General features: G+C 40.6%; 2 protein-coding genes across 3 annotated transcripts; one reads left to right on the forward strand and one right to left on the reverse strand.

The window, feature by feature from the left end:
* Nucleotides 1–453: 453 nt before the first annotated feature.
* mrpl46 (mitochondrial ribosomal protein L46) lies at nt 454–6,570 on the reverse strand. Of its 2 annotated transcripts, none has more exons than XM_035151247.2 (4): nt 6,276–6,570; nt 4,779–4,980; nt 4,298–4,468; nt 454–854 (listed from the first exon to the last, which is right to left on the reverse strand). In XM_035151247.2, the coding sequence occupies exons 1-4, from the start codon at nt 6,534–6,536 to the stop codon at nt 610–612; spliced, it is 879 nt and encodes a 292-aa protein (XP_035007138.2). In that variant the 5' UTR covers nt 6,537–6,570; the 3' UTR covers nt 454–609. The 2 variants fall into 2 exon arrangements, with proteins under 2 accessions (XP_035007138.2, XP_035007128.2); XM_035151237.2 differs by having other exon boundaries at nt 454–857.
* Nucleotides 6,571–7,047: 477 nt separating this feature from the next.
* Nucleotides 7,048–11,146, forward strand: mrps11 (mitochondrial ribosomal protein S11). Its single transcript, XM_035151260.2, has 6 exons — nt 7,048–7,245; nt 7,419–7,520; nt 7,610–7,708; nt 8,744–8,873; nt 9,932–9,997; nt 10,962–11,146. Exons 1-6 carry the CDS (start codon nt 7,157–7,159, stop codon nt 11,067–11,069), a joined length of 594 nt encoding a protein of 197 aa, XP_035007151.1. The 5' UTR covers nt 7,048–7,156; the 3' UTR covers nt 11,070–11,146.
* The last annotated feature ends 452 nt before the right edge of the window (nt 11,147–11,598 follow it).

Here is an 11,598-nt window from a genome sequence, read left to right on the forward strand (position 1 = left end):
ATAGTTATTTTGACGGTGCTAGACATAAAATTTCGGTTAAAGACTGAAAGTACTGAATAATTTGGAGAGACAGCTATTAGTGCTTGAATGTGTTACCTACATGCGTTTGTTTGTTTTTCAGGAAAACAGAACTGAGGGTTTGAACTAAAAATGAAACATTTGCATAAATACTAAATAATACATTTAGAACAGGTTTGACACAGCAATGACATGTCGCCCTTGGCAGCCTGCTATTGGCTGATTAGTCAGGCATGAGAGGGCATGGTGAGGTGTCACTGCAGTTAGTAATGGAAAAAAAATCAATTTGCTAAACGTTGCCTTCAGCTTCTTTACACAAAGATGTTATATAAATACTAATAAGTTAAAGGTTAGGGTAAGGTTAGTGTTTTATCCACACTGGTGTGGATGGTACTTGGTCATATCAGACACAACTGAACACCCATGATGCAAACATGTGGAAAAACAGTTTATTTATACAGTTAAACATACGTGTCCTATTGACTGAAAGAACATCATATGGTACAGGACAACAGATAAATGACAGAGATACTTTCTGGGCCTCATAAATATTATTCTGTAAGTCAGTGTCCCTTGTAAATATTCCAGGCTTCACAGGTCAAGGATGAAGCGTTCGACCTTCATCATGTATGCTGGCTTCAGGTAGTGCTGTAGTTCACTTTTCTTCAGCCACATGAAGGGGGCGTTTATGGCTGTGGTGGGAGCGATGTCTGACAGAACGGCTTTGAAGAAGAACACCTTTGTTCCCTCAGAACTGTCCGTCCGAGCAGCTTTGGGCAGTTTGTACTTGTACACTCCGCAGGGGGCATTGCTGAGGAAGGTTGCATTGAAACCAGCTGCTGTGGGCAGAGGACACGCTGTGAGTTCATGCAGCTGGAGACAAAAGGTGAGCTTAAGTGCAAACGCTCCTTAACTTTACAGATCAGGTGATGCTGCACATGTATTCCCCTGGATTACGAGCGCTTGACTGCTATAATTAAGTGTTATATTACCCTGGTACTCCGTTTCCCATTCTCACATTTTCCTCAATTAAGTTTTAATGTACTCTCATGTAATCTAAATCCCACGGTCCCAGTTGGCTCAACATGCAAAGTGAGGCAGCAGCACGGCCATGTTAGAGATTCAATCCCCGCTCGGTCCAGCGATATTAAAAATGGATCAACTCCTGCGACTGTAAGACACTTTAAATACAACCCTGCACGAAATGCCACATGTTCATGTCAAGTGGAGGGTTTTAATGGAAAGTGATTGATGGAGTTGTCACATTAATAGTTGATGAGCAATGTTGTGAAACAGTTTTGGATACTCAGTCCCTGGTATTTTATTTCAATGCTTAAGAGCTTAAAAGCTTAATTCACCACTCGCAGATTTCTTTTTCTTTTACAGCTGATGTTAAATATCTCGGATGAGGGATATGCTGCATTTCATCCTTTGCAGGCTGTGACCTCTGACCCTTAACGTCCTCCCCATCAGTAGCTTATCGTGCAACTGATGAATTTGCTGAAGTCTGAGATACAGCTGACATCTCTATCATTCTGGGTGCAGAGCCAATCACAGACAGAGACAACAAACCAAAAACATGATGATTACGTAGTGAACTCGTCTGTGTGACCTCTTCATTTCTTAGCACAGGATTCAAATTTAAAATCACTCGTACAGTGTCTGTTCTAAACCGGCCTGTTTGGAATGGACGGTTCTCTCGGTGTTAAAGCTCCGGAGCTACAATATACTGTCACTGTTTATTGTTTGTGTACAGAGCTTTTTATAAAGCTTTTTTTAAGTGTGCAGAGTGAAGGTAGAAAACTCTGTGTTCATCTGCATTGTTTTTTATAAAAATGAAACTGAATTTTTTTTTATTACTGTTCACATGTGTGGCTTGTATATAAGAATGGTTCACTGAACTGATGTTATTTTTCCATACATTGCATGTCGACTATTTCAGAGGTCTGCAATCTTCATAACCAAGTTCACAAGTTTTCAAAAATAAAATATCTGTAATTTAACTTCATATAGAGCAGTACAGAAACAAAACAAACAGTGGGCTTTTACTTTGAAGACAACTTGCTAACCAGGAAGTGGCTCTATGAATGTTGTTGCCATGATGAAGATCAACACCTGCGATTCCTGTGAATGTCTGTGTCAGTCTGGTAAATTTAAATAAAACTAATGGGATCATCAAAATGATCTGATGGGACATTATTGGCTGCAGGCTGCCGGTTGCTAGTTTATCTGAGGACGTAGAAGAAGACATGTTCAGCTCGGTCCACAGACATAAGGCACACTGCCCCGCCCCTCATTGACTACGACAGCACCTGGACTCCACCTCTGTGTATGAAATGTGCTTTATAAATAAAATTGCTTGGCCTTCCAGAGCACTGGTCGCCTGTTTATTCAAATGTTATTTATAGTGAACGTATTGCTTGTCCACATCACACCAAACTCATGTTATGCACTTCCTGGGGCAATTCACAACACACAAGGCAAGAGTGAAGTCGATAAAATGAATGGTTTGCAATATGCATTCCACATACAGACAGATGTTAGTGGAATTAATAGTAAACATATAAATAAAACAATCTAATATTTACTTCATACCATCATGACTTTCAGATGCCGCACTACGTGAGGGAGAAGCCTAATCAATATTCGTATACAAGGCATTCATACAGTTACTACGACTACTATGCTATTCTGAAATTCAGTTTCCAAATGCGAAGAAAATCAATCTCTGTTTTCAAATCCACTCAAGTCAAAGTCAATCAACTTCCGTGTGTTGGTGATAAAACCATATGAGTCATATCACAGTTTGTTATGTTGCAATGGAAAGATATAAACGGCTCAGGCCTGTGTCTTTATTAAAGATTGCAGTGTAACACCAGCCGTGATTACTTGTCATTGAAAATGCGATTACTTGTCAGAGTTTAAAGCATGATCACATTAGGGGGATCTATATTAATGCTTGGCCTTTAGATTTTCAATTTTCACATCGTTATTATTTCTTTATTTTCTGACCCTGACCGGCAGAAAAACAGTTTGCAGATCCAGGACTCTAAAATGCAGCAGCATCGACAGTTGCATTAGCTGCAAGGTGCAAAATGACAGGGTGAGAGAGAAGGTCTGCAGCTGTTATGATGAGCGGGCCGATGGGAGGAGGTGGGATGTGTCCGGTGAATATTTTAAAGTGTAGTCTGCTCTTGCTGACTTTTCCATGATTATAATGAAGCTTGAACGTGTGCTGCCTACACAAGTGGCCTACAATGGTGTGGGCCTTTATACTTACACTGAGTCCACTAATCGGAGGGTCAAGACACTGACCGTAATTTGCCCCTGACAACTGTACCAACAACGTGGTGGGATGTCAACTGCACTTTAGTGCTTTGAGTGGTCCTAAGTCTAGAAAAAGACTTAACATGCAGTCCATTTACCAGGTATTTAACTTTCCTCCACATATTTGCACACACACATTTTGAGGGGCTTGGAACTCTCCAGTAGTATGGACGACAGTCATAAAAATTCTAAGACTATGTAAACAATGTATTTGCGTGGATGTATACTCAGTGGCAGTGAGGGTTCCACTGGAGGTGTCACAGCTGCTGCTGCTGCAACGATCCGAAGCTGCTCCTGCTGTCAGACTTCTAGAAGCTAGACTCATACTAGGGACTAAAATTCAGCATTTCTCTGCCTCTGCCGCTTGATTTTGACCGTTCTTTTTAAAATATATCTGCTAGTCCCCCAACCTCATAACTTTGACACCTCACTAACAACTTTGTGCCACAAACAAGCCAAAGTTGTTGTTGGAAGTCAGTAGCAGCTGAGTTTGCCAGTGGAAGTGCTACAGAAGCTGCCACTGCCACTATTTGAGGCTGACTTATACAATACCCAAAAAGCAAATCGGTAGCATCAGTTACTATATTAGATATTGAATGACCTCAGCTCCTAATGGTAGTATTACAAAACGCTTACAGAACTCATGACAGTAGAAACAGTTATGTGAAAGATAACAGTATCATCATATAATAATTATAAACATGGATTTAGCTGTCTGATATTTATTTTGGATATTTTTAAATTAACATAGACTTCCCTGACCACAGATAAGTCTTTGCAAGACTAAAGTAGTTTAATGTTTAATTGATTATATTTATTAGTTATTTAATGGTAGTTAGCTGTGCATTAGGGAGCAACAATTTAACAGAATCCACAGGAAAACACTGAAAACTTTAGACATTAAATATTAGATTAAAATATCAGCAGCTTTAATTTATTTTGTCCGTGTTACCTGGCAGGGAGGTGAGGGCTCTCTCTGCGGTCTGTCGCAGCGTCTCTCCCTCCTGCCACGGAGCCTGAGGCAGCAGCCACAGCTTCCCGGCGCCGACCTGCTGCTCAGCCAGAAGAACCAGCGAGTCGGCCAGACAGCGCTGCACTGAGGACAGGTCCTTATCTACATCAGCTAAACAAGAGACAGACTGTCAGCAGCTTCCTCCCTCTGAGACTGTGGAGCAAGAGTTATACAAACTTTGCAAACATCAGAGGGAAAAAAATGCAAATCAGAAACAAAAATGGTGATTTAGTTCAAACTCAGATGCCTTTATAAAATCTGTTTATAAAAATGTCTTTCCTGTTCTGTTTCTGACTCATGATTTGAGGGAAGACAACAGACTATTTCACTGAGTGCATTTCTCACATTTTTATATTGTGAATATTCAGGTTTACTAGTTTACCCCACAAGTCAAAGATTTGGTTCATTTGTCCATACTGACCTCTGACCCTCGGTGCTGGCTGGAAGTTCTTCAGTTTCTGCTCCCAGGAGTCTTCCAGGTCCTGAGCTAACACGATATCCTGGTCCCTGCCGTCGTCCTCTTCATCAGAGTCATAGTCGTCCGACTGCTTACGACTCATCCTCTCAGCGTCCTCCAGCAGCCGCAGCTCGTGGTCCGACAGCAGGCTTTTCTCCAGCTCCATCTGAAAGCAAGTCACCGCAGGTCGTCATGTCAAACTGCAGGACAGTTATTCTCGCTGTGTGTCATCTGATTACTGTGGTGGAGAAATATGGCCGACATTGACCCTTCTTTCCTCCTCATAAATCACAGCTCAGCATTTAAATCAGAGCGCTGATGTCAGATTATGTAAACTAACAGAGGGTGTTGGTCTACAGCGACAAAAAATGACATTATCGCAGAGAAATGTGGCCAAACAAACAGCATGATAATCCCACATTACTCCACATATAAAGAATGACAATTTAAAGCATATGCACAAACTAGATGTTTGACCATTGGGACTTTATGAAAACATATCAAATTAGTCTCAATGTGATACAGAATCTTATTTGTCTCATTATTAACTTGGGCAAATAAAATATTTAAACTCTGAATTATTTCAGCAGGATATCATTCTAATAAATGTATTGTGATACAGCAATTTACTGCACTGAGGTCTCCTCAGATATTCAGAAAGGTGATGAATATTTATGAATGGTAAAAAGCATGGCCGGAGCCTTGGGGGAATTTGAATGAAACAATACTGTGGTCCTGTAGAGCGGGAATGATTAGTTGTTTAATAAACTAGTAGGTTGAAATCAAATTAATAGGAAATGTTAAGATTATTTATTATCAATGCCTCAGTTTTCTAACAGTAAACACAACATCTTTACTATATATACACATCTGAAAATGTTAAGATGAGCATTTCCACAACTTGACATTTATACTCTGATCATTTGATGCATAATCTAAAAAAAAATACCTGTCAGATGTATTGATAATGAAAATCAGTGTCACTTATTGCCTTACATTACTCATATGAATACAGCTGCATACAAGACAACTTAGAGCAGTTTGATCAAACACAACTTTACAACAAATAAGCTCCAACTTAAAGTAAAACAATTAAGGGTCTTACAATAAGAGTGGCTCTACAAAGCAAGGTCCACGAGACAAGGGGAGGGGCCACCAGGTGAGGTTAATACTCTACTTCAATGGAGCAGGTATCCAATACATGTGTAAACGATCTGCACAGAAATGATATGGAATCAACTTGGGGCTTGAGACCCCGGGAAGTAGCTGGTTCTGTCCGATGTGTCATTCAGCTGTGTGAAGCAGAGCACTGGCCATGTGACGTCAGCAGAACTTGTCAGCTCACAGATTTCCCTGTGACACTGTGACAGGAAGCACGAGGCCATTTCTACCTGTAGCTAATGAATCCTTTAGTTCCCCTCCACCTGCTGCCTGCTCCTCTTTAGGTCTGAGCCCCCTCACCTGCTGCATCATGTGTCTGAAGCGCTGCTCCAGCGGGCTGCTCTCCGCTGAGATGACGGGCAGCCTCTGCAGACACACCGCCGCCATCAGGCTCCACGGGGAGGTCACTCTCTCCGTCACGGTCGCTGCCTGAGAAGCTGCCCGACACATAGAAGAGCCGGAAAACTGACGAAGCCCAGTCTTCAGTGCCACCGTCCTCCTGAAACAGGACAGAAACTGCCCCAGAGGCCGACCTGCCATTCCTGCACAGGGCGCCGCCATCTTTTCCTGCTGCGTTCAGAGCATAGGCAGAAAAATTGTAACGCTGGCGGTTTAGGTTGAACACATTCTGAAAAGGGGGGCTTTCATCCACATTATTACCCTCACAACACAATAATACACAATATTAAAATATATCAACACGATTTGTAAACTATTTTCTTGTAATATATCTGGACCAAGAATAATATTTATTTCATATGGCGCCTATAAGTGAGTGTTCTCAATGGTAATGTCATATTTACGAGGGTTTGCGAAGAACTTGAAAGCAGCATTTTCCTATTTCCTACCCACAATCCTTTGCAGAAAAAAGAACAGTCCATTCTGATAAAAGTAGGGTACGGTGAATTTAAAATACCGTTTAAAACACACAAACACATTCTGTTACGTACTATTTAAGTATATTCTAATATCTGTTAGCTTTAAAATAATATTTTACGATCTATTTTGCAAGTTAAACCTTTATATTTGTTGCGGTAACTATAATGTTATAATTACTTTACCTACCGTCAAAACACAAAGCTTTTAGTGTCACGGTCTGTTACGGTAGCATCTTCAATGTCACGTTTGTGGTGTTAGATTTGGCTGAATGTGGCTGCATTTGTTAAAGAACTCTACAGAAGATGTATAAATTTAACTGTTTATTAGCTGGTTCGGTCGGTAACGTGTGTCGACAGCTGGCGGCCTCCCTAAACGTGAATGGAAGCTCCCTGTAAGTGTGTTATTGATATAGTGTGACTAGCATCATGCTAGCTAGAGGCTAGCTGTCACAGTCTGCTGTTCGCTCGCAGCTGTGCAGCATGTGCTGTGTTTTCCCTCTGAGCTAATGGACGGTGCTTTGTGTTGTTGATGTTAACTGGTGTGTGTGTGTGTGTGTGTGTGCAGGTGTGGAAGCAGCGGCCTGAAGCGGACACTGTGCAGCAGCGCGGTCAGACTCCAGCAGACGTCACCCTCCACTGACTCCGGGAAAGCAGCTAAAGACTTCAGGTCTCATCTCCTGTTCAACCTGCTCGGGAAAGTAGAAACTCAGATAAGCACAGTAGAATCCATCTGAATCTTTGTGTTTACACCCGCAGCCACTTCCCTCCCCTGCCTGGTCAGGACAGCGCGCTGAGGTGGGCTGGGAAGAAGTTTGATGAGCTGCCCATCGTTCACATTAAAGCCACATACAACAAGTAAGTGAAGCTAGTGACATCAAACTGTGAAATACTAAGTGACACATCCTCAGTTGTCATAGAGACATCAGCATATTGCGATATTGAATTCTGTTCCCACATAATCTATAATACTTTGCACATAAATACCAGATGATGATTATCATTTTATTCCTCATATTATGTAGGTCTGATAATTAAATATCAAACCAGGGTGTGCATGATGAGAAGGAAAATTGTAGAGTAGAAATAAAGTCACTTCTTTATTACTTTCTCACAATGGAAACTTTTGATTGAGTGCAACTAATAATATCATATATTATCTGTGTTTTTAGTTCCAAATTGATCGAGCTAAAACATTCATTCATATGACTTTTCATTCTTTATGTATAGAAAACTACTCTGACGTTTTGAAGTTTTCAGATTTAGAAGTTGCCACCTGACGGATTTCTGCAAAGCTTATTTAAAAGTTCAGCTTTGTAAGGATAACAAAACTAGTATTTTCTACTAGCTAGCTTCAGTCCCCTTTATGTGATCATACAGTTTGTACAAGTTTCCTCTCAATAGAGCTGTGCAATGTTAAATCATCTTTCATTTCATATTATGCATATCATATCACAGAACAGGATCATTCTGAACAGGGCAGGGACTCCAATGTCCATCTGTTGGGACATGAGATTTTAGTGATATCACACTGTCCTACTCCACATGTAGAATTTCAAACACTGAAAAAACAGACTGAACATGAACAGTAAAATCAAAAGTCTAAATACAAGTGGCAGATGTATTTTCAGGAGTCTAGTGAGTGTCGATCTGAGAACAGAAGCAGATTTTGCGGAACAAAACACAAAGCAGCAGAAGCTGGTGTAAAGCTGCAGAGCCGTACAGAGGATAACCTTATTATTATTTTGTGATGCTGTCAGGTCTGTTATGGGGAACATTCGGCTTGTCATCAGTGTGACAGTGTATGAAATTCAGCCTTTTTAGTATTCAAAAAACAAACTTTCCAATCAGTCTTGAGTCAGTGACTCAGTAAACTGTCCTGTCCTGTGGCAGCACACACATACAGCTGACAGACAGCGCGGGGCAGTCCATGGTCAGGACGTCTTGCGGAACAGAAGGTTTCAAGAACATCAAGAAGTCGACACCCATCGCCGCTCAGACTGCGGGCATTTCTGCTGCTTCGGTAAGTTCTCACATGACGCTCTGACACACACTCACTGTGAGACAGCAGGTCAGAGGCTCGGTGTCTTGCTCAAAGACACTTGGACATCAAGGCAACATGACAGGAGAGGCTGTGTCTTAAATGTTACAGGACAATCTGTCTAATTGTGAGAACAGCGAGTTGTTTCAGCCCCTGCTGCTCCTCCACTCTGTTTAACAACCTGTAATTTGGGACTCTTAAATGCTGCATATAATCTGCCCTCTCTAAGGACTCAGACAGATTGGAGCCGTCATTGTTAAAAAGCTCATTTAGACTTTGTGTTGGCCTGATTTATAAAGACACACCAAGTTAAGGTTGTAGTTTTCTCCTCACAGTAAACACACTGGAGAAATAAGGTTTGATTATAGGGCTTTTATAGTCCTGTATTGTTAGCTAGTTTGTCAAATGGTGAACATATTCTGACCTCTAAACTGTTGTCACATTTTATTGGTTTTTACTACAGCTAAAGATAAAAATATAAGAAGAGCTTTAACCAGAACATTGTCGATTTTATTGTCAGTAGAGCGAGTCTCAAAAGTAGTAATGGTTATTTTCTGCTACAACGATTTATTTCTTGGTCCAGAAAATATCACAAAATAATGAAAACCACAGCTTCTGAAAACCCAGTGTGATTTGTGCAATTACTAGTTTTTCTCAAACAGTCTCAAACCAAAAGACTTTTAGTTTAACTTTAACACAAGTCAAAAGCAGCAAATCACCACAACTATGGTAGGCAAATGTTTGGCCTTGATTGTTTCACCTCTACAGTTTACCTTTCTTTGTACTGTTTCCTGTTTCCTGTTTATCTCAAATTGAAAAATTTGGTTTTAAACTCATTACTAATTTGTTTATTTTTGTTGTATCAAGAAAAGTGCTGTGAAATAACTAATATGTTACAAACTGTTTATGGTTGCTAATTACATCTGTTAACCCCCATGGTTTGACGTCCACACTCATTTGAACTTTTTGAACTGACTGTTGTGAACAGGCAGTAAGACAGATGCCACGCATTCATCCTCACTGTCTCTTCCTCTGAACAGAAAGCCACAACGAAGGGAGTAACGTTTGTTCGAGTTTTGGTCCAAGGTCTTGGTCCTGGACGTCAGGTGAGTACAAGAAAGAAATCCAGTGTATTACTGCTGCTATCGTGAGTTGTTGGCTCGTGATCCCATTAGAGAATCTACTGTACCACCACAAAGTCCCTTTGAATTATTGTTAATCTTGTTCTTCAACCTTTAGACATTTTTAATGTGCTGCTACACCAGAAATTATTTTCTTAAATGTCAGAAGACAATGAGATTATCCAGTGCTTAATGCAGCCTCCTCGGAGACCAACAGTCCAAAACCCATAAAGGGATAGTTCACCAAAAAATGAAAATGAACTAATCTACTCACCACTATGCAGATGGAGGGGTGGGTGAAGTGTTTGAGTCCACAAAACACTTTCTTTCTGAAGGAGTCCCTAGTTACTTTAATTGTATTGGATTTGGCTGCAACACTGTTTACCCCTGAAACTCCTTAAGTGTTTTGTGGACTCAAACACTTCACCTGTCTCTCTGTCACATAGGTGAGTGAATTTAAATTTTTCGGTGAACTATCCCTTTAAGAATTTCTATCTACATTGATTTACAATTTAACAGACATTCAGAACCATCAAATCCTCTGTGTTTCTGTCTGTTTATTTTATATTGATCAACTAATTGCTGAAAAATTAATTGACTTCAGTTCTATTCCAAAAATGTCCATATATTGATAAGTCATCAGTTTCTTTTCTTGGTCATTGTATTTGCAGCAATGGTTTGTACATTTTTAGAGTAACAGGCACATGAGTGTTGATCAAGTGCAAATGGGACCAGTGGAATGATCGACATGTTTTACATGTTCTATGACCGACTGGTTTGTGTTGATCGAATGATGGGCAGCAGAAAAAAAAACCTGTGACTGTACTGAGAAATGATCCCGTAATTCCTGACTTTTTTTTATAATGAGGCTGTCGAAGGAGCCACAGGCAACTCAATCTGTTCCTGAGAGTTTCAATAATGAACAAATGCCTTTATCTGTGTTGTGCAGTCTGCGATCAAAGGCTTGACGATGGGAGGCCTGGAGGTGGTATCGATCACCGACAACACCCCCGTGCCACACAACGGATGCCGCCCGCGCAAAGCCAGAAGGACGTGATCTCCTTGTACCAGAGCGAGCAGCAGGATGGAGATGTGTTGAAATATGCAAATAAAGTGTTAAGTTGTGTAACTGCCTCTGAGCTGTCCACACGTTATTAGAGGAAATAATGGCAGAGCGTGTTGTTAATGAGCTGAGAACAGGTGTGTCCTCCGCTCACTGCAGACACCGATATGGTCATTAGAGCGCTGATGTTTACACACACACACACACTCTTGTACTACTATCTTAGTGAGGACACTCATCAGCATAATGCATTCCCAGGCCCCTAATATGTTAAGCACTTGGCTTTTAAGCACTTTACTCACCATAATGTCAATGTATAATTATATATGGATACGCCAGATGTTCTTAATTAGTTTGAGTTATAATTATTGTATTTCTTTCTCTTATGAATTCCACAATCTTTCAGTTATTTATTCATTAATTTTATAAACTCATAATAAAATGTCTCATCTTATTTAACTTGACAGTCTGGGGAGAGACCATTGAAGTCTGGAGGATTTTAATAAGAACTTGCTCGTACTGC

This window comes from Hippoglossus stenolepis, chromosome 1, assembly GCF_022539355.2.
Source record: "Hippoglossus stenolepis isolate QCI-W04-F060 chromosome 1, HSTE1.2, whole genome shotgun sequence".
NCBI lineage: Eukaryota > Metazoa > Chordata > Actinopteri > Pleuronectiformes > Pleuronectidae > Hippoglossus > Hippoglossus stenolepis.

Excerpts from the sequence above, each read along its gene's own strand:
- mrpl46 (XM_035151237.2), bottom strand. The coding sequence starts at position 6,536 with ATGGCGGCGCCCTGTGCAGGAATGGCAGGTCGGCCTCTGGGGCAGTTT. Across the intron at positions 4,981-6,275 it reads TCAGACACATGATGCAGCAG|ATGGAGCTGGAGAAAAGCCT; the intron begins GTGAGGGGGCTC and ends ACTTGCTTTCAG. Across the intron at positions 4,469-4,778 it reads GCCAGCACCGAGGGTCAGAG|CTGATGTAGATAAGGACCTG; the intron begins GTCAGTATGGAC and ends TCTCTTGTTTAG.
- mrps11 (XM_035151260.2), top strand. The coding sequence starts at position 7,157 with ATGTATAAATTTAACTGTTTATTAGCTGGTTCGGTCGGTAACGTGTGT. Across the intron at positions 7,709-8,743 it reads ATTAAAGCCACATACAACAA|CACACACATACAGCTGACAG; the intron begins GTAAGTGAAGCT and ends GTCCTGTGGCAG. Across the intron at positions 9,998-10,961 it reads GTCTTGGTCCTGGACGTCAG|TCTGCGATCAAAGGCTTGAC; the intron begins GTGAGTACAAGA and ends TGTGTTGTGCAG.